General features: G+C 39.3%; 1 protein-coding gene across 2 annotated transcripts in view; it reads left to right on the top strand.

Annotated features, from left to right (window-relative positions):
• IGSF3 (immunoglobulin superfamily member 3) overlaps window positions 1-19,088 on the top strand; it is a 139,450-nt gene extending 120,362 nt beyond the window's left edge. For both annotated transcript variants that reach the window (XM_074188534.1, XM_074188533.1), the window contains 4 exons: window positions 240-650; window positions 4,918-5,325; window positions 11,977-12,408; window positions 15,625-19,088. In XM_074188534.1, the coding sequence (XP_074044635.1) occupies window positions 240-650; window positions 4,918-5,325; window positions 11,977-12,408; window positions 15,625-15,875 (1,502 nt within the window). In that variant the 3' untranslated portion in view covers window positions 15,876-19,088. The remainder of the gene's footprint in view (window positions 1-239; window positions 651-4,917; window positions 5,326-11,976; window positions 12,409-15,624) is intronic.
• The last annotated feature ends 3,982 nt before the right edge of the window (window positions 19,089-23,070 follow it).

Below are 23,070 nucleotides of genomic sequence, written 5' to 3'. Positions count from 1 at the left end.
ATCTACAGGTCACTGATCAGCATCAGTTCATGTTCAATCTTTCCAGGATTTTCAGAAAGCCTCCTGTTCATCATTTCTTTTAAAGGCTTCCAGTTTTGACAAACCTTACTCTTTGAGACTAATACTCTTTCAATTCCTGAAAATTCACTTTGAGAAGAGCTGTGTGTTTTTTGTGGAGGAAGGCAAGGAGGATGAATGTTTTGGCTGTCCTTGGTGACTTCTTTTCTCTTCCTTTACAGTGACAAAGCTACAAGTGAGTAAGTCTAAGAGGACAATCACCCTGGTGGAGAACAGGCCCATCCAACTGAACTGTTCAGTGAAGTCTCAGACCAGCTTGAACTCCCACTTTGCTGTTCTCTGGTATGTCCATAAGCCCTCTGATGCTGACGGAAAACTCATCTTGAAGACCACCCACAACTCTGCGTTTGAGTACGGTACCTATGCTGAGGAGGAGGGCCTGCGAGGGAGGCTCCAGTTTGAGAGGCACATGTCTGGTGGCCTCTTCAGCCTGACTGTCCAGAGGGCTCAGGTCAGCGACAGTGGCAGCTACTATTGCCATGTGGAAGAGTGGCTTCTGAGTCCCAACTATGCCTGGTACAAACTGGCAGAAGAAGTTTCAGGACGGACAGAGGTCACAGTGAAACGGCCAGGTAATGTGTGGACCAAATATGGAAACCTCCAGAGTGTGAAGGGAGCATGAGATCAGAGCTTTTGAGGTAGAAGGGACTTTAGAAGCCATCAATATGGACCTTCTAGAGGCTTCATTTTACAGCTAAGGAAAGTGAAATCTAAAAAGGTTATTGAATAACTTGTTTAGTGACACATCCATAGTGAGCATTGAAGAAAAGGTCTTTCTGTCTTGTGCTGCCACTCCATCACCAAAAATGTCCATTGCTAAAATTTAAAGGGAATTTGCAAAAGTATTAAGGGAGCCAGCCATTGCAAAGGTGTCTTAAAGAAAAAAGGGAAATTGTGAAGCTTAATTTGAGGCACTTTCATGCAGTAAACAGTTATTAAATGCCTATGTGTCAGACACTATGCTAAGTTCTGGAAATACCAAACAAGGCAAAAGATATCCCTGTTTTCAACAAGCTTACAATCTAAGGTTGTTGCTGAGTTGTTTCAGTTGTGACCTACTCTACATGACCTCTCTGTCCACGGGGTTTTGTCAACAAAAGATACTCCAGTGTTTTGCTCCAAGTAGCAAGCAGAGGTTAAGTGACTTGCCCAAGTACACACAACTAGGCTGTTTCTGGGTCTGGGTTTGGACTCAAATTACCTGACTCCAAGCCCAGTGCTGTTTCCATTAAGTCATCTCTGTGCCTACACATAAGAGAAGCAGGATGTATGGCCTAAAAGGGTTGGGTTCTAGGAAAGCTTGTGTGTGTGTGTATGTATGTATGTGTGTGTGTGAACATAATTGTATGATGGCTGTGTTATGAATGTTGAAAAACTCTTCTCTACACCCACAGAACCAACAGTCTGGTTGTTGTGTATGTGCAGCTGGGACCTCATTCCCATCCAGTTAAGGTTTCTGGTGGCCTCTATACTGACCTCAGATTTTTGAAGGCTTCTCATTAGCTTTCTCACTTTTGAAGGCTTCTCACTTTTTGAGATTGCCAATGACCATGCTGGTCGTCTACATTATCCTGCTTATCTATCTTTATCATAGGATTTGGATTTCTAGTTAGGTCCATGTTCAGGTCTTTGTACTCAGAAACCTTTAGGGTGTATTTTGCCTAATCAAGTCCATTTGCACTGACACTAGCAATTACACTACTATGAGACCTTCAGTATCAAAGAGGAACACACCAACCAACCATATAATTGGAGGTAGATTTGCACAGTTATGGAGTGTGAGCCCCTTGAGGACAGACAATAAGATTTTGCCTTTATTAGCAAAGTGCCTGGAATGGAACATTAAGCCCTTAAATGTTTATTGACCTAACTTCAGGTCTAATCAAGGCCAACACTTAGAACAAAAGAGATATTATAAAATGCCTTTTAAAAAATATATCTGCTAGAAAAAAATAAGCCTGATTGAAATTTTGCAGGGTTTTTTGGTGGGGAGGGGGGAATGGAAATACCATTTTTGGCAGATGGATTTTGGTTTTTAGTTTAGATAACAGGATTTTGAAGGCTAATGTATGACCATATTTTCTTAGTTTTGTGACCTGAGGACCCACCCCCCGCTTTTCCTCACCTTCTCATTTCTATTATTGTTTATTAAAGTCCTGTGGTAGTGCAGTAGATAGCGCACTGGTCTTGGAGTCAGGAGGACAGGAGTTCAAATGCAGCCTCGGATATTTGACACTAGTTGTGTGACTTTGAGCAAGTCACTTAACCCTGATTGCCTCCTATCCAGGCCATCTCTAGTCATCCTGATTCATATTTGGCCACCAGATCCAGATGGCTCTGGGGGAGAAAGTAAGACTGGTGACTTAGCACAGCCCCCCCCCACCCCCATCCCACTCAAATCTAATTCATGTGCTTGGCATGGTATCACCTCCCCTGATGTCATGGTCTTCTTCGAGAATGAAGGACAAACATCATCATCATCATTAAAGCATTGTGTTCAAGGCTTCTAAGGACTTAGCCAAGAACTAGACTAGTAATTATTCCCCTGAAAGTGTTCACTGCTTGAACTGAGAACTCAGCGGTGGAGAAGTTTTATTTAACTTCTAGTAGGAGCTTGCTGTGGAATGGAAAGTGATGCCTTTTTCCAAACTGAAATGAAGACTGTGGGAAAGGCTTAAGGAGCAGGGCTGACCTAGACAAAGTAGCTTTACCAGGAAAAGGCTCAGATTCTGACCCCAGTCCCCTGCCACATTGGTCCAAAATCTCAATTATTAGGGGAGAAGTTCTTTGGTTTAAACTTAATTTAAAAAGACAGATGATCCTTGGGAAGGTAATTGATGAAACCATATATGTGTATCTTAGTGTAACATGTGGATTATTTTACTCCTATCCTTTTATCATATAAAACTGACAGGTAATGGGAACTTTGATAGAAGAGGAAGGTGGGGTGGTTTTGATTTAGTTTGGCCATGCAGTGAGTACAAACAGACACTATTTGGGTTTTTTTAGGGTTTTTTTTGGCAAGACAAATGGGGTTAAGTGACTTGCCCAAGGCCACACAGCTAGGTAATTATTAACTGTCTGAGGTCGGATTTAAACTCAGGTACTCCTGAATCCAGGGCTGGTGCTCTATCCACTGGGCCACCTAGCTACCCCTGATTAGACACTATTTGGAAAGTTGGAGTTCAAAACCTACCTCAGACGCTTATTAGCTCCATGATCCCTGGGTTAGTCACCAAATGGCTCTCAGTCTCAGTTTCCCAATCTATAAAATGGGAATAATAGTAGCACCTACCTTCCAGAAATGTTGTAAGGAACAAATGAGATAACCTAAAAAAAAGCTATGTACATACTTTAAGTAATCTTATCAGAGCTTTCCATGAATATCATCATCATCATCATCATTATTACTATTATTATTGCTATTGAGTCAAACAAACATTTTATAACTTGACACAAGTTATTAGATTATTAGCTTATAAATGTATTGATTTCCCATGCTACCATCTTGAAAAATCTTTCTGGTAACAGAAGTTCTTTTAGCCTCCTTTCCCTGGCCTTCCTTCTCAAATCCCTTCCACTTTAATAATGCTATTTGACATTTATATGGTACTTTTGAGGTTGGGAGGTCCTTGGCATGGATTATCTCATTTGAATGTCACAACTCAGTTAGGCAGGTAGGTTCTGTGAGTATTCGACCCATGGTCACACATGATTTGAACCCAGATTTCCCTGGCTCCAAATCGAAAGCTCTTTGTACTCCAGCCTCATGTTTCTTTCCATAACTTGTGATCATTCCGATCAGAAAGCATACACTCCTCCTTGTTCTTCCACTGTTAGTCATAGGAAGAATGTTTTAATTAGAGGATAATTAATCATATTTATCTCTTTAAAAATTTAATATTTAACTCTTATTTCTAGGATAAAATATGAGATCATCAACCTAGCCCATAGTCTCTTCAATATAACCAACCCCCTCACCTCTCTTTCCAGTCAGATTCATATTCCATCCCTACACCCTAAATTGATTTTCGAGCTATTTCTTGTATGTACCATTTATCTCCCTTTGCTCTGCCTTTTCGTGTTTGGATCTTCTGGTCTGGAATATGCATTCCTTTCTCTCCTGTCTTTTAGAAATCCTTGCTTTTCTGATTTTTCCCCTCCAATTGTTATTTTTTTTCTCTTGAAATTACTTTTTTATTATCTTGTAAAAATTTCATGGGTCAGCTAGGTGGCACAAAAGATTAGAATGCTGAACCTGGAGCAAGGAAGACTCATTTTTCCTAAGTTTGAAAACAGCCTTAGAAACTTAACTAGCTGTGTGATTCTAGGCAAGTCACTAACCTTGTTGGCCTCAGTTTCCTCCACTGTTAGATGAGCTGGAGAAGATTTTTGCCAAGTGTCTTTGCCAAGAAAACACTAAGTAGGGTTACAAAATTAGACACAATTGAAAAAGATTGAATATCAAATGTATTTTGTATTTACTCATCTTCTCTACACGTTTCCTACACCCTGCTCCCACCAAGGATATCTCCAACCCCCTTTAGGGTAGAAGTTCTTTGAGTTTTATCTTTGTATCTTCAGTGCCTTACACACATTATTAAATGTTTGTTTATTTTTTTTTCCAAAGCCTAAAAATGATCCAGATAATCCATCCTAGGAATGAGTTTTCTCTTTATTGAAGGGTCGATCTGCTGATTTCCACTCTAACTTTCCCATCCAACAGTCCCTTTGATTTTCATCCTACGATGTTAGATATGTTTGCTTTCTCTGTTCCATAAATAATGTGCTCTTCTGTCATCTTCTTGTCTGATTTCTTTCTTCTTGTGTTGTTGGCAGATATTCGCCTAAAGTTGAGCCAGACTCAAGGTAACATCACAGTTCTGGAAACCCAGAAGGTTGAACTGGAGTGTGTGGTCCTAAATCGCACCAGTGGGAGTTCTCGGCTTTCTGTGGAATGGCATGTGTGGAAGCCCAACCACCCGGAGAGAGAAACAGTTGCCCGTCTGAGTCGAGAGGCCACTTTCCACTATGGAGACCAAGTTACTAAAAACCATTGGAAAGGAAGGCTCCATTTGGAAAGCCCTTCTCTGGGAGTTTACCGCCTCATTATCCAGAATACCGCTGTTCAGGACAGTGGGACATACAACTGCCTTGTGGAAGAGTGGCTTCTGAGCCCCAATGACGTATGGTATAAACGGGCAGAAGATTCATCGGGACAGACAATTGTCACAGTATTGAGACCAGGTGAAAGATAAATAACTTCCAAACTTTTCTCTTGAACATTTTCCTCATTAGGTGTGGAATATACAGAAAACAAAACTGTGTATTTATTTATACTAGTAGAATCTTAGATACTTTGCAATTATTTGCATAAACATTTCTATCTTTTTTTTGGCAAGGCAGTAGGGTTAAGTGACTTGCCCAAGGTCACACAGCTAAGGTAATTTTTAAGTGTATGAGGTCGCATTAGAACTCAGGTCCTCCTGTCTCCAGGGTCCTACATAAGCATTTCTATTAGAAAATTCACCTCAAAAAAGTTTTCTTTAGTTGGAAAAAAAGAATCTCATATCTGGTTTTATATTCCACCTTGGATACTTATTAACTGTGTGAATCCTAGGACAGTCATTTAATCTCTCTCAACCTCAATTTCCTCATCTATAAAACAGGAATAATAATTACATCTGCCTCCCAGAGGTTGTTTGTTTTTTTTTTTTGTTTTTTGTTTTTTGTTTTTTGCAAGACAATGGGGTTAAGTGGCTTGCCCAAGGCCACACAGCTAGGTAATTATTAAGTGTCTGAGGCCGGATTTGAACTCAGCCCTCCTGACTCCAGGGCTGGTACTCTATCCACTTCGTCACCTAGCTGCCCCTCAGAGGTTGTTTTAAAGGTGATATTGTTTTCCTTAGATAGAGTGAATTCTCATAATTAATTTTAATATCTTTGACTCCCAGGAAACCAAGGCTTTTTTCCATCATAAGAGGGACGGATGAATAAAAAAGAATCCCTCTCTTTTTGAAACTAAAAATATTGTCATTTTAATATCATTTCTTAAAGGAATAAATTTTCAGGGGATATAAAACTTAAAATAGCCAGATTTTGTTTTCCTTAAGCTCCTTTGTGTATTGCTGATTTTTTTTGAGGAAATCAGGGTTAAATGACTTGCTCAGGGTCACACAGCTAGTAAGTACCTGAGTCCAGATTTGAAATCAGCTTCTTTTGACTTCAGGACCAGTACTCTATCCTCTGCACCACCTAGAGGCCCCTGATTACTGATATTCACTGAAGAATGATTAGAGTATAGGTTGTAAATAAAAAGCTGTAAATAGCCCTGAACTTCCTCCCTGCCGTTCTTTTTCTCATGGTTGTCCCATTTTTTTTCCTTTTAGAAGAGATTTAGAAGTATAGAATAGCCTACACATATGGCTTGTTACCAATTTAAAAGAATAACCTTAAAAATCAGGAAATGCGTGATTCATGTTTCCATAGCAACATCAGCTGTCAAAATAGGAGCCAGTTACCATTTAGCAGTCTGTTTAAGAATGGTTAGCATGAATGAGTTGATAGCAGACTGTCCTCACATATTAGCATATATGATTTTTAAACTTGGCTCTTTTTTTTGCCTCTATGGTCATATTTTTAGTTTCAAATAGAGAGACTCTTTTTATTCATCCGTCTCTCCTATGATGGAAAAAGCCTTGGCTTCCTAGTAATGTGACCTTGAGCAAATTACTAGACCTTTCTAAATTTCTGTTTCCTCAAGGTACCTAGGTTAGAGCATTGGCCCTGCAATCAGGAGTTCCAATCCTACCTCGGATACTTAACACTTACTAGTTGTGTGACCCTGGGCAAGTCACATAACCCTGACTGCCTCAAAATAAATGAATAAATAGTAGCATATGAAGAAAAATTACAATGTCCTATAGAACTGTTATGAAGGTCAAATTCATAATAATAATCCTAGCTAGAACTTAGAGGATTTAGAAAGTGGATTATAAATATTTTTTCATTTCTTTCTTACCAGAATCCCTGGGAAGTAGGTGCTATTAATTAACATCCTCATTTTAAATATGAGGAAACTAAGGTAGACGGCAGTTAAGTGACTTGTCCAGGTTTACAACCAATAAATGTCTGAGACTAGATCTGAATTCTTCCTGACTCCAAGCCCAGCATTCTGGCCCAGCTATTTAGCAGCTTTAATGACAAAATATGGGTAGCACTTTACAGTTACAAAAATGCTTTATGTACATGTAGATTATTATAATATATACAGAAAAAATCCCAAGTTCTTTATAAACATCACTATTTTTTGTATAACCCAGTAAACAAGGGGGTAGCTAGGTGACACAGTGGATAGAGCACTGACCCTGGAGTCAGGTGGACCTGAGTTCAAATGTGACCTCAGACACCCTTAATAATTGCCTAGCTGTGTGACCTTGGAGAAGTCACTCTTAACCCCCTTGCCTTAAATAAATAAAATTAAAAAAATAATTCAGTGAATAAAGTTATGTTACACCTATGTGTCCCTTAGTATTGAGGATGGATTCTCTTATTCCTGGTACAGTGGGAGATAAAGTGTGCAAATGTAGAGCCATCTCTACTACAAATATTTATGAGCTATTTATGCCTGATGGGTTGTAGAGTCTTCTGATCAGCCACAGTTGGACACAATGTACTTTGACCCTAAGGCATTGATCTCATTTTGATCCTGTTTGAGAAAGAAGGAGAATAACCAGCTAACCAGTGGGTGGCAGCATTGTCTGGTGATTAGGGTACTGAATTTGGCCTCCAGCAATCCTGGGTCCAGATCTCATCTCCTATAGTTAATAGCTGTGTGATTGTTTGTTGATTGTTTAACATTTCATCAGCTATAAAAATGGTGATGATGATGATGATGATGATGATGATGATGATGATGATGATATCTTCCTCACAAGGTTATGAGACAAAAGTGAGATAATGTATGTGAAGCTCATTGCAAACATTAAAACATTTAGAAATACCTTTTAAAATATAATATTAGTTCCAGATTGCCTTGAGTCACTGTCATTTGTCATGATAGGAATAACGGCCATAGCATGCCAACTGTTTTGATTTTCCTTTTTCTTTTGTCTGTCTCAGAAGTAACCTGCCAGTCTTGACCTGAAAAACCAAAAGTCATAAGGTTGTAGATTTAAATTAGAAAGGACCTTGTGAATCACAGAGAGTATTTAGTTTAAACACCCACATTTTAGGATGAGAAAATTTGAAGTCCAGTAAGGTTCAGTAAGTTACCCAAAGTCACACTAAGTGGTTAAGGTAGGACTAAATCTTGCATTTCTTGTCTGCAAATTTTCTTTCTATTCCTGCATTCTGAATCTTGTAAAATGAAATCCTGACTCAGTAATTTGGACCCATGTCCCTGGAATTGAATCTCATGGACCAGTAGTCAACCTTACCTAAGTGAGCTTGGTTGGACTGCTTATACATCTCTTTCCAAGACACAAGATAAAAATCATTTCGAAGATTAGAATGGGATTTTTTGTTTTGTTTTTATGCTTTAGGAGTCTTTTGCCTTTTTGTTTTGATTTGAATTTTTTGGTTAAGATTTCAGTGATACAAGAAGCTTGTATTGGAGAAAATTCCTCTCCCAGAGTCTTCTCTGATTTTTTGGTAGACATCAATGTGTAATTACAATGCCTATAATTTATTCCTAAAAAGTTGTCTTAGAAACTAGATCATATAACTCAAATTAGATCATATGACTCCATGGAGGGGAAATAGAGATATTTTCATTTAAATACATGAATGTATGTGTATATATGTATGTTTATGTATGCATCTACCTAGAACATTTAGTTTCTCATTATCATAGCTAATATCATAGCACACTGCTGGGTGCTTTACAATTATCTCTTTAATCACAAAAACTATTATTTTCTCCATTATACAGATTAGGAAACTGAGGCAAACAAAGTTGGGTTTTCTCTTCCTAGTGACTTGCCCCATTACAAAACTAATAAGTTTGAAATCAGATTTGAATCAGGTCTTCCTCACTCCAGTCTCAAAACTCAATCCATTGCACGGCCTAGCTGCTCCTAATTATCAATTATCATTATCAATACTTTGTAGTATGGTGAGAGCTCACCTCAAACACATGCAGAAAGTCCTAGATTCACATTCTGGCTCTGACACATGGTGGATATTGCGATCCCGAGCAAATCTCTTAATCTCTCAGGACCACAGATAAAGATCAAAGACTGGAACTTGTAAGTGCTGATTTGTGTTGGTGGAGGGAGATTCCTTACTGGGAGTTAATTACACTAATGAAGCCCCAGCTTCTGGTATTCTTCTCCACCTCTCTATTATGCAGACACATGTGTACATGTGTGTGACTATGTGTGTATAATTTATAGATATTATTCATATGTGAATAAATGAGATCATGGCTATATAGGAATCATGATGTATTTATGTGCACATCATCCATATATGTGTGCACATATTAATGAAGATAATATATAATCCTCATATCATTGTTCCTACCTTCAGCGAGCCTATATTATAAATACCATACATTGATTTTCTGCAGTCATTAGGAGGAAGAACTAAAAAACCACACCAGACACTTGACTACAACCAAACAGGAACATTTAATGACTCCACACTCCTATGAGGTGATGGTGTTAAAAGATATCTTATTGGGTGTGTGCGCTGTGGACTGGAGTGGGGGTGGGAGCCCATTTTTCTGCAGCATTTTTCTCCCCTGTAGGGCTGAGGCTAAAACAAAGAAAGGGGGGCTTGCTGATCCCCAGAAAAGATTGGGAATATAGTAGGTAGAGATTTGCTTGGGCAGGAGAGAGAGGTAGAAGAGGACAGGAAGTCAATATAAAAACAATGGGCCAAGGAGAGTTTAAATGTCATATGATCGCTTTGGCATGGGGAGAACCTTCTTTCCCCTTTCCACATCAGATTTCACCTAACTTCAGCAAACCTTTTTTAACATCATCGTGGAGTTGGAGGTGCAAAGATTGATTAGTGGATCCCAGGACCCTTACTCAAGCAGTGGGGAATAAGGCATATTCATAAACATAATAAGTTACTAAAGGGGCAAAGAATGAACCCAAGCATATTGATCTGAGGAAATGGAAGGAGAGAACCACCCTTTGCAGGAGGAGAGAGGACAGTTGGGGAAGAATTCTGTGGAGGAGAGTTGATTTGAACCTTGAAGAGAAGGATTCCAAAAAGCAGAAATGAGGAAAGGAGTGCATTCTGGGAATGGGGCACTTTGGCAAACACAGAGGCAAGAGATGGAATCTGTTGACTTCAGGGAACAGCTATGGTCCAATTTGCTTGGGATACTTTAACTTTTCTTTCCTTTCCCATTGTTGCTTCTCTTCCCACCACCCCCCACCCTATCGCATAACTAAGTATATAGTTAGATCAAACCAACTGACTCTTTGACTACATCTGAGAATATATGCATCACTATTGTAGTGCACCATTTCTTTTACAAGAGAATAGAAATACGTTTACTCTTCAGTCCTCTGTAGCTGGAGCCAAGTTGTCAAAGATCTTGAATACCAGGATAAAAAGCTTATATTTTATCCTCCAGGTAATAGGGAGTCACAGAAAGTTATCAAAATGACTTTTGGCATAATAAGACGTCCATCAACCAAGAGTTTTGAGGTGGTAAATTAGGTCCCCACAAGAGCTATGTGTTCTTCCAGGTCCTCCCACAGCTCTGTAAAATAATGCTAAGTGGCACAGTGGATAGAATATGGGTCCTTGGAGTCATTAGGATGTGAGTTCAAATTCAGCCTCAGACACTTACTAGCAATGTGATCCTGAGTGAGTCACTGAAACCCTAATTACCTCAGAAATAATCCTGGAAAATATACATGTGCCGCTTAGGGGAGTTCAAGCTCTCAAATCCAGGTTTTTTTAAAAATTCTCTGTGAAATACTCTGTTGCAATGTTTTTTTCTCCCCGATAGAACCCTTTTTCTTCTGACAGGTGATGCCCTGTTCTCCCTACCATCCATATGTAGATGTTACACTAAAATTCCAGGTTTGCTATTTGGAAGATTCGGGCATAGGTTTATGCAGACCCTCGGAACCCTGGCTTTGTGTCCATCCAAGATCTACAGCAGGCAATTTATTACAATAACTTGGGAAATACTATTATCTGGTGCTCATTATTAATTTCAATTAACTTGTTATGAATAATTCTGGGACCCTTTGTATACATGATAGAGAACAGAACCAAAATATAAAAGTCTTTCACAGGATTTTGGAAGTGAGTTCTTGATCTTTTTTTTTTTTAGGTTTTTTTGTTTTGGGTTTTTTTTTTTGCTAGGTAATGGGGTTAAGTGACTTGCCCAAGGCCACACAGCTAGGCAATTATTAAATGTCTGTGGCCGATTTGAACCCAGGTCCTCCTGACTCCAGGGCTGGTGCTCTATCCATTGTGCCACCTAGCTGCCCCGAGTTATTGATCTTTTTTGTAATCACCCACTTTTCCATTGGATCCATGATTTCCTCAATTGAGAAATCATATAGACTGTAACCTATTCTTGCCTAGCCATCTTATGCTTTATAAACAGTCTGAGAATCAGACAATTTGTATGTGATGAATCACCTGACTAGAACACCCCTCAAGATCCATTGAGGGCCTACCACTCTGGGATTAGGGTAAGAGTATTGGCTGATGAGGTTCAGAGGAAGGTCTAGATAGAATGTCTGCAAAAGGATGGGGTCAGGACAGGCTATATTGTCCTAACACTCAGCAGCCTACCCTTTGGTCATGGATCCATAGGGAGGAGTAGCTCATTTGGCCAGTGTTCACTCTGATCAAGCAAAGTTATTAATGAGTCTTCTTTTTGTATTCTTTCTTCCCAAATTCTCCTCCCCTCCTCAGATGCCACTCTGCAAGTGGACACTGTGGTACCCAACGTCACAGTGCCAGAGAAGTCTCCTTTCCAACTGGACTGCAATATCTTATCTCGTTCAAGTCAGGATTCCCGCTTTGCAGTTGCCTGGTATGCTCTCAGGACTAAAGCAGGAGGAAAGAAAGGCAGCACGCTGGAGGATGAGGAAATAGAGCGGAAGGCCATGCTCAGTGTGGGCCCCGATGCCATCTTTGGCCCTGAGGGCAATCACTGGGAGGGCAGGCTTCGGTTCCAGAGACTTTCACCCGTGCTCTATCGGCTGACCGTTTTGCAAGCAGATCCCAGTGATACAGGCAACTACTCCTGCCGAGTGGAAGAATGGTTGTCCAACCCTCAGAAAGAGTGGTACCGACTGACCGAGGAGGAATCTGGCCCGATTGGCATCCAAGTTCTAGACACAGGTAGGCTCTTAGAGTTGCCAGAAAAAATGCACTTGTGAGCTTTCAAGCTGTATTTGGTAGGAAAATGGAAAAATCTATTTGGTAATAAAAAATGAGATCAAAAAGTTGGTTCTAAGAGGGGCAGCTAGGTGATGCAGTGGATAAGGCACCGGCCTTGGAGTCAGGAGTACCTGGGTTCAAATCTGGCCTCAGACACTTAATAATTACCTAGCTGTGTGGCCTTGGGCAAGCCACTTAACCCCACTTGCCTTGCAAAAACAAAAAAAAAAGATAAAAAAGAATGTATAGGGGCCTTGAGACCCCAAAATTAAACATTTCTGCCTACCCAGAAAAATAGTTCATTAAAAAATAAAAGCACTATTCAAAGGTCTGAGGAAGGAACAGGGCTCATTCATTCTCAGCAAATGTTTATTAAGAGAGTTTGGTATCTTACTGGCCAATTTATAGAGTCAGTCCAAATATCTTGCTATTCTCAAATTGTTGTATTGTAGTGGATCTTAGAATCACATTCTCAAGCTTCAAAGTCTAGAGATAAAACAGAAAGGGGACACTTGGCTTCTTTGTCTTGAGTTAGTAAGTACTCTGAGGTTAGGGAACCAGGAGGGAGTGGTTTTACATAGATAGATAGATAGATAGATAGATAGATAGATAGATAGATAGATAGATATGCTACCCCCATCCCTATTGTTTCAGGGAGAGTGGATTGAGTGGAGGGATGCATTTGGAGACATTAGGTGGGTTTTGCTTAGGTGGTTAGGATTTAAGAAAAGGAGTTCATGAATTGAAGGCTAATTACTGTAAAATAACTTTTCCCAATTTCCTGTACCTTTACTCCATCAGTTAAATGCCCTTTGTCTTGGTGAGTGACTGCTAAAGGAAGAGAGACCTGGGAGGGTACTTGTACCCAGCTATGTGTTGCAACAAGGCCAACAGAAGGAACACGTTTTTAAATGGGCCATCTGTTGGGACACAGAAGTAATGTTGGAATTACAATATACTTGGTAATGGGATTTGTACAGCAAATTTGGGATTTGCCTGCAGTTCAAGCATCTTGCTTGAACCAGCATCTGCTGCCTCCTTGCCCAACAATGCTCTGTTCACAAGTAATATCAAAAGTGACTGACTCAATTCTTGTCTCCTTTTGCATTTTTGATCCTCCCTGTTGAAGGTTATAATGAGCAATGAAGTAGAAAATAGGCATTCAGAGAGGAAAGCACAGAGCCCTGAGTAATCTACCAACTGAATGGTCACCAGGTGAATAGTCTACCTGCCAAATGACCCAAATTAAAAGGGAAGTCTTTGAGAATGCCAGTTTTATTGGTCTTTGTTCATTTTCATAGATAAAGAATATTTACTGTTTGCCAATAACTATACTACTCAACATCTCTGGAAGAATAAGCAAGCAAAACATTATTTACCCTCAAGGATCTTTCATTCTAATGAGTGAAGACAGTAAACAGTCTTTTAAGTGCCTACCATGTGCAGGCATAGGAGTCTGGTCCCTGCCTTCGGGGAACTCACAGTCTGATTGGGAAGGGTAACATAAAAACACCTACCCACAAGCAATTTATATTCAAGACAAATTTGAAATAATTGCAGAGGGTAGACATTAGCACTTCTATGGAAGACTATAAAAGATTTCTTGTAGAAGGTGGGGTTTTTAGCTGAGACTTGAAGCCAGGAGAGAAGAAGAGGAAGAGGATTCCAGGCCTGGAGCCAATTAGTGCAAATGGCCAGAATTGGGAGTGTTGTGTGTGAAACCTGGAGTAGATGAAGGGGGAGTAAGGTATAAGGAGACTGGGAAGAGATGGAGAAGTCAGATTATGAAAAGGAATTGGAAAACAAAGGGGTAGGGGGGCTGGAGGGAGAGGGTTGGAAAGTCAAGAAAATGAATCTGGCCATCTGGAGAGTGGGGTCTTAGGGTAGAGGTTTTAGAAATGAGTAGAACAGTATTAGAAAGGACTTCCAAAATCACCCAGCTCAGTTTCCTCCCTTATTTCTTTTATGAAAAAAAAAAACTGAAAAACCCAGAGATCTTGCCCAATTCTCAAAATTAGTAATTGACAGAACCTGAAGTTAGACTTGCACACAAGTCAGTCTTTTGAGTTCAAGTTACAATGTACCGGAAATGAGTTTCATGAGTAATTTAAAAGGTTCGAGGGTTTTTTTTTTACCCAGTGACACCAAACTATAATCCTATGGAGATTAGTAGTCCCCATAATCTGTTCTCAGAACATTAAGAGTGCATGTTTGGGAGAATTAGAAGCATGACTAGTCCTAAATTGTAATCCTAAATGGCAGCCCTATTCAGCTAGCCAGTCAGAATCTACCATTTTCTAAGCCCAATTATGTTTCTAGTTCTACTAATATAAAATGGATATGGAAACTCTCGCCCAACCCTAAAATAGTCTACAGACTCCAAGATGGAAAAATGTCGACAGGGCTCTTGAAGAATTCTTTGGAAAAGGTTTATATAAGACATTGTAAGCAAAGTAGCTAGGAGAAACTTGATGAAGGAAATGACTTCTTTCTGGGAAGGGTCTTCCATAGCTGGAGATGAATGGTGTGGGTCTGCCCCACTGAAGCTTATGAACCCAGACAGACCCTCTGAGCTCATCCATGAACCTTCTGTTGCCCCCTAGTCTGCTCTCTTCAAGTTATATGACATCCTGTGGACACTTTAACAAATGGCAAATGGTAACGGTAATGTTACTGGCAGTGGTGATGGTACAAACATTATCTCCTTCAAGCCTGCTCTCAGGAGCACGGAGAATGAATGAGCATCCGGCTCCCAGAGGATGACTCTTCTATCCAACTGCTAGAGCTAAGTGCAGAGGAATATGAGAAATATGACTATGCAGGAAGTGTAGATGGGATTGGAATCAATTGCTTTAGCATAATAAATATTATTAGGGCCTAATCAATAACTCCCATGTTCTTGCTTAGCATTCCAAACAGTAATCATGGTTAGTGATGGAAGCAGGGGAAGGTGGGTTTGCTTTGTGGGTAACTGCCACTAGATTTGGAAAGAGTAACAGGTAGGTCATTCTTGTCCTCCCCAGCCATTAAGTGGATGCAGAAAAAAAAATACATATAGAGAGACAGACATGGGAGTTTGGCCAAATGGTTTCCATTTGTTTTGAGTACCATCTTTGATAACCAATAAGGATCAGATTTCTGTGCCTTTTACTGATTTCTTTCACCACTGCCTTTCAGGTTCTACACTACAGTCCATCATATGCTCCAACGATGCCCTCTTCTACTTCGTGTTCTTCTACCCTTTCCCTATTGTTGGCATCTTGATCATCACCATCTTACTAGTGCGTTTCAAGGGTAGGAACTCTAGCAAGAACTCTGAAGGCAAGAACGGAGTGCCCTTGCTGTGGATCAAAGAACCCCATCTAAACTATTCCCCGACTTGTCTGGAGCCTCCTGTTCTCAGCATCCACCCAGGAACCATAGACTAACAGGAAACCTGGGATGGATGCGGCACATCAAGAAGCAGATGAATCTTTGTTGCTTCCCTTCTTCTGTCTGTGCATTTCGTACCATAGAACAACCACTAGATTCTGGAGTCCCCTGCCCAGAGGGTATTAAGACTTGAAAAGTTTTATAAAATCCCCCAGCCAGTGTCAGAGATAGACACGTTGCTGGCACCCAGCAGAACCCACCCCACACCCTCTGCTCTTTATTTCCGTTGCCTGGCTAGTTATTCTGGTTCTGATGTCATAACCCTATTGTTAGAGATTTCTTCTTGGAATGTAGTGAGTACTTCCTGGAGCCATTTGACTGCTGAACTTATAGTATTCTCTGATGGTCGTTACATGGGTTTGATGGGGGTTTTGGTCCAGATTTTAAACTTACTTTGTTTCGACCTTTTTGAACAAATGGAATCCCAGTCACCCCAACTGATTACAAAAAAGACTTAAGAATTAAGGACTGATGAGGGACTTTTTTTGGAGACCTTTTTTCTTTTGCACATTTAAAAAAGCTTCCCCCAAATCAAAATATTCCAAGTTGTTTTACTTGCATAAAAATATTTGAAGATGGTGTGTAGCATAGGCCTAGTTGGTATTTTTTTTCCCTTCAGCCCAGCCCAGAGTGGTTTGAAACACTTTGTAGTCAAGATGAAAGCCTCAAATTTGACTTCAAAGGACCATGTGCATCCAAGAGAAAGAAGTCCTGCAGCAGCCCATTAGAAGCAGATGTGGTCTAGCTAACTTGCCTATCATACAGACCAAAAAGGCTTCACCAGGAGCTTGCCAAATAAAAAGACTTGGACACGAAGGTCAAAGTTCAACAACACTCCTCCAAACTAATATCGGCAGAAGGAGGGCTGCTTTCGCTCATTTTTATCAGTCAATGGGATTAGAGAGGAAAGGAAAGTTGCTCAATTCCCATCGGTTTGAGCAATGTGGTTTCATCACTAGATGATGGTGGTGACCTTTGAATGGATGACATGACTTTGTATGATGCTTTGCCAGTCCTTTAAGGAGGCCAGGCTTTGGGTGAGCCTGGAACCATGTTCTAACAAGGCAGTGCATGTGGTGACCAGTCAGTAGGTGACAGGCACTAGGAACTCCCAACAATCAGATTTATTGAGACTGGGAGATTTTGAGGAGAGGGGAAGGATTTCCTAGGCTTGGCACTGGTGAGCAACAACCACCATCCATTCTTAAACGAGCAATTTGCACCGCAAGAAATAGGCATCACTTTCTGCTGTCTTTTATCTTTCTTCTCATGTCCTATCTTCAGAAGAATGTTGTCAGGGTCTGGGGGAAGAGGAGAATCAACCAGTATATGCTAGTGTGTTTTTAGTAGTTTGAGTACCTTGTCTTTTTCTAGTCTTAGAAAAAAAAAGGATCCAGTGCCATTATCTGTGGGTTCTTTTCTTCCTCACCCACTTAGATTTTTTTTTTTTTAAAAAGTGGTTTTAGACTTCATTTAGCAGTAACTTGGACTTTTGTCCACTGGCCCAATCCTTGAGTCATCCTGCTGAGAAAGGTTAATTCTTTTAGAGCCTCCTAGGATGATGCTATTACCATTTATTGTTGTAAGATAGAATGCTTTTCTACTCTGGGCCATCAGTACGGTAAAGATACGGGGTGCTCAATTACTTTCCCTCCTCTCTCCCTCTCTCCCTCTCTCCCTCTCTCCTTTTCATGAAGATGTTTTTCCGGACTTTTCCTTCACCCCTTTAACTTGATCAATGGTGCCAGCTGGTGGCAGCCACCCCAACTGGTCCAAATCCTGAATCCCAGAATAGACCCCAGTCTGGAAGAACCCTCTCTCCCACCTCCTGACACTATCCCCTCTCTTTAGGCTCCCCAGATTCCGCTAAATAGGTGTTGAAACTGAACTCACAAGTTTCCTGGTACTCTAGCTTAAACTAGGAGCAGGATCCAGAGAATAGATAGCTGAGGAACTTTTCAGGCCACACGGGCCTTGACTCCAACCCTCAGGATGGCCCTAGGGGTCTCAGCATTTGTGTGTAGGGAGCAGTGTGTTCATTAGATGCTTTTCACCTGTTTTCTGCTAAACCACCTGCAGCAAGGTGATCAGCCTAGTAGTCGTTTTTTTTCCGACACCCTGGCATGACCAGGGCTGGTTAGCACCAGCCATACCAGTACTCTACCTTCAGAGAACACCTAGGCACTGCCACCTTAATCATCCTGGCTGCCTTCCATTGCCTCTTCCTTTCGCTTATTTTTATTATCCACTCCATCAGCACTTAGAGCATATGGCATTATCTCAGTTGTCATTGTGTTGGAAAACAAAACAGTCTTTAGAATTTGTATTTCTTGCCACCTCTGTTTCATTTCAGGGCAGGTGACTCCCTATAAGAAGGAGCCAGAATAGACTGAAGGTGGGTGGGGAAAGACTCCCATTTTCTCTCTGAAAGAGAAAGGTGCCATAGGGTGGGAATAGAAGAATTTTTTTCCAAGATATTTGTGGTAACTTGAAAGGAAGCCACCTTGAGCTGGTTGGCGCTTAGATGAAGGGAGAAGAAGCTACACGGACAAAGTGTGTCGGATTCATTGTAAGAAAGCTACGATTGAAAAAAAAAGAAACCGAAGCCAGTATTTAATGATGATGCTGTTTTTTTCCTCTTTTATGTATTTCACCTCTCCAGGGATGCCACAAAAGGGTGAAGTTGGCATTTGCTGGCTTTTGGTGGAACCAGCCACAGGACTCTACCTATGCCCATTTCCATGAGAATGGTTTTTCTTGCTGTGGTCCTTCAGACAAATGGTCAAATGGCGCCCTCCAGTGGCCCCAGTCCTTCATTTCATATTGTTTTCTGGGGTTTTGTCCTTCCCTGGTCCCAAGGAGGAAAAAACAGCTTTGATCTATTGTTAAATAACCTTTGATATAAATGCAATATTAATGATGGCACATTTATGAGTCAACCACACCGTGCTAGGCCCTTTGAAGGGACACAGACAAAATGAGGACCTCCTTCACCAGGGTGTTTCTATAAAAAGTTTTATTATTCTTTCCAAACAACGGTTCTTCTGCATTAACTTGAGTTGGAGCAAAAAGGAGAGGAGGAAGGACATTGCCCATGCATGATGTGGAAAGCTGTTGGATTTTTTTTAAGAAAACTATTTGTATGATGTTGCACTAAAAATGTTTTATAAACACTTCAGAGACCTGTAGTAAATTATGTTGAAAATACAACTGTCTCCTTTAATTTATTTGTAGTTCTTTTGTTTCAGCTTCAAAATTTGCTAGTTATCCCTTCCACATTGCAACCTTACCCATCTAGTTTCCAGATATTTTAAATAAAGAAATTAAGTGGGAATTTGGGGGAGAGCTTTATAGAACTCACAGATAAAATGCAAAGGCTAGCATCTAACACAGAAATGCATAAAGTATATATATATATATATATATATATATATATAAAACTGTATATTATTAATATAGTTTATCTTTTAGCATGATAATTCAGGCCAAAAAAATTTTATGTGGAATTTCCAGATTGCAGGGGGTCCCTAACCCCACAATGGGATAACTGAACTTCCTGCGGCTTCAGTCTCCTCCATCTCTAGAAGCCCACACAATCCTTAGTACTGGTAAGAGAACACTTAACAGAAAGTCTTGAATTCCAATCTTGTCTCTCCACGTAACTTGTGATGTCGAATAAGCCTATCTGTGAGTTTCGTTGTCTACTCAAAACAGGTTAAAAACATGGTTAAAACAGGTTAAAAATATGGTTAAAAACAAAAACTTTATATGGTGATAATATGTGTTATTACCTCTCCCACAGGTTAGTTGTGTTAAGGTGTGTATAAGAATCTGGTAAAGATAAAGTTTTAGAAGCAAGATACTATCAAGAATGAGACTTTGATTGCCATGCCTTAGTTCATGGAGAGTATGGCAAAGCCCAGGTTCAAATTTTACATTATCAATTTTCAGATTTCAAAGATCAAGTATATGGAGAATGACGGAGTTTCTTTTGGACTGAATGAATCAGAAAAAAAATGATTGGAGATGCAAGATCAGAGAACTAATTTTTTAGTCCTTTCATTGGCATCATCTCTCTGTTTTTTTTGGAGGGAATGAGACATCTGTCTCACCTCTAAAGTGGGAAGGACAAGCTTAAAACTCATCGGCAGTTCAAAAGTTAATAATTTTTTTTAAAATTCCCATGTATACAAAACAACATACAGAGAGGATTCAATACAGAACCATGAATTTCCATTTCACACTACTTTTTTAAGCTTATGTAACAAATACTACAGATTATTTTCAAAAATGACTCTGCTTTTTCTATGCTTCCTTCTAAGTTTTCTTTTGATCTCCTACTGTGTACTTTTTTTCTCCCTCCCCACCCTAGAGAAGGCTACAATTAGAGGCAACTACATATCATACACAAAGTTGACAAATTTATCAGTTCTTTCCCTGGAGGTGGATAACATCTTTCTTCATAGGTCCTTTGTAGTTTGACCTGTGTGTGACATTTGATATGATTCTCAAGATGAATAAGTTACTCAAAGTTGTTCTTAAGACAATATTTCTTTACTATGTACAACAATCTCGTTTTCATTATTACATGCAAGTTTTGCCATGTTTTTCTAAAATCAACCAGTTCATCATTTCTTACATTATAGTATTATTCCATTAAAATCACATACTTGTTTAGCCATTCCCCAAATGAAGGGACTCTAACACTTTAGTCGATCTTACAATTGTAAGATGATATCTCAATTGTTTTCATTTCCATATTTTTACTAAAAATTATGTAGAGCATTTTTCATATGATTACATAGTGTTGATTCATCAAAAGCTCCGTTTTTTTGTCCTTTGACCATTTATCAGTTGGGGAATGACTCCTATTCTTATAAATTTGACAAAATATATTTGAGAAATGAGACCTCTGAGAGATTGTCTATGAAAAAAAAATTCCCATTTTTCTGTTTTCCTTTTAATCTTAGATGCATTAGTTTTATTTTATATACTCAAGAAATGAGACCTGTCTGAAAGACTGTCTAAACGTTTTCCCCAATTTTCTGCCTTCTTTCTAATCTTAGATGCATTAGCTTTATTTGTCCCAAACCTTTTTAACTTAATGTAGTTGCAATTATCCATTTTATATCTCAATACACTATCTCATGATTATTCATATTTTTTTTCTCCTATTTGTAAGTCTGATAGGTAATATGTTTCTATGCCCAGGTTCTGCCAGATTGCTTTCCAGTTTTCCAATTTTTTTTTCAAATAATGACTTCTTATCCCCCAAAACCTAAATCTTTATATTTGTCAAACCCAAGATTATGATTATCTTTTACTATTATATGTTGAATGTCTATTCTGAATCCCTGATCTACCACTCTATTTCTTAACCAGTACCAGATAGTTTTGATAATTATTATCTCTTAATATACTTTAAGATAACTTCACTTTTTTTCATTTTTCTTTCACATTCTTGACTTTTTAATTTTCCAAGTGAATTTTGTCATTATTTTTTCCAAATCAGTAAGAAAACTTTTGATAAGTTAATTGGGATGGCATTGAATCAATGGACTAGTTAAGTAAAAATGTTTTTATTATATTGCCTTTGTCTACCCTTGAACAATTAATATTTCTCCAATTATTTAAATCTGACTTCATTTGTATAAGATTTTCATTCTTATTCTTAAATCTATTTTGGCAAGTGTATTCTCAGGGATTTTATACTGTCTATAGCTGTTTTTTTAATGGGATCTCTTTTACTATCTCTTCTTAGGGTTTTTGGTGATACATATCAAAATATAGAAGATTTTTATGGATTTATTTGATAATCTACTACTTCGCTAAAATTATTGTTTCAATTATTTTGAATCTGATCCAGTTTCTTTCTAAATTCTTGTGCCCATAAACAAATCCCAGATGTGACCTGACCAGGATAGCATAACTGTTCCCTTCCTTGTTCTGGACACTGTGCCTCTGTTAACATAGCTTAAGATAGCATTAGGGTTGGGGTTGGCTTGAGGTTTTTTGTTTTGGCTACCATCTTAACACTCATATCGGGATTTTAGTCCATAAAACCTCCTCAGATTTTTTTTTTGTATCAACTTTTCCAGCCATGCCTTCCTTTCCTATATTGTATTTATGAAGTTAGAGATTTAAACCTAAATGTAGACCCTGGTATTTATCCTTACTGAATCTCACTTTAAGAGATTTAGTCCATCATTATTAGCTCTTTGAGGACTTTGTGAATTATGACTGTGGTCAAATTCAATAGTCTATGACTTCCAGAATTTGTGCACTCCTCTTTTTTTTTTAATTGGCACTTTTGCCTCTCTAACCCTGAAGTATTTTTTCCTCTATACAGTCTTCAAAATGACCAATGAAGGAGGCTCAGCACTCAATAACTTGGAATATATTTCATCTGGACCTAGTGCTAGAATATTTTGAGGACTAGCTAGTGCTTACATCCCCTCTTTTTAAATGAATGGACAGATGAATGAGAAAGCACTTATGAAGCACTTACTGTATGCCAGTATGTTAAGTGCTGGGAATACAAATATTGATAAAGAGTTGAGGCCTGTCCTCAAGGAATTTAGATTTTATTTATTTTTTTCTTTTTAATCTATTTTTATTTTATTTTTTCTCAGTTACATGTAAAAACAACTTTCAACATTCATTTTAAAAATTTTGAGGAACTTATATTTTAAAAAGGGGAAATAACCTGTATAGAGGAATCATGATCAGGGAGGGAAGAAGAGAAGGGTTGGAAGTAAGGGCACATTGATGGTGATATAGCCTGGGGGGGGTGTCTGAATGGGATGGGAGTCTGATATCTGAGACTGAGCCTGAAGATCCACTGGACAAAAGTGGACCCTAAGAAGGGAGCCCCTAAAATGAGTGGATTAACTTTCCTTAGGCCTGGGGCTAAAGATCGCAGGATGGAGGGCTAGATCTCAGGTGCCCTATAAATGCTGTTGATCTAAGTGGGGAGGATCAGTTCAGTAGCCACAGGTACATGGGCAGATCACATGGGCAGATTGACTGGCATGGGAAAAAACCAGCCACAGTAGCTGAAAGATCATGGTGGTGGTGGGGTGCTAAGTAGCACAAATATAGAACACCAGCCCTGTATTCAGAAGGACTTGAGTTCAAATTTAAACCCAGACACTTATTAGCAGTGTAGACCTGGGTCAAGTCACTTATCCC

Source organism: Macrotis lagotis, chromosome 5 (assembly GCF_037893015.1).
Source record: "Macrotis lagotis isolate mMagLag1 chromosome 5, bilby.v1.9.chrom.fasta, whole genome shotgun sequence".
NCBI classification, from domain to species: domain Eukaryota; kingdom Metazoa; phylum Chordata; class Mammalia; order Peramelemorphia; family Peramelidae; genus Macrotis; species Macrotis lagotis.
The sequence above is the reverse complement of the archived record's forward strand: the minus strand, read 5'-3'. Positions and strand labels throughout refer to the sequence as shown.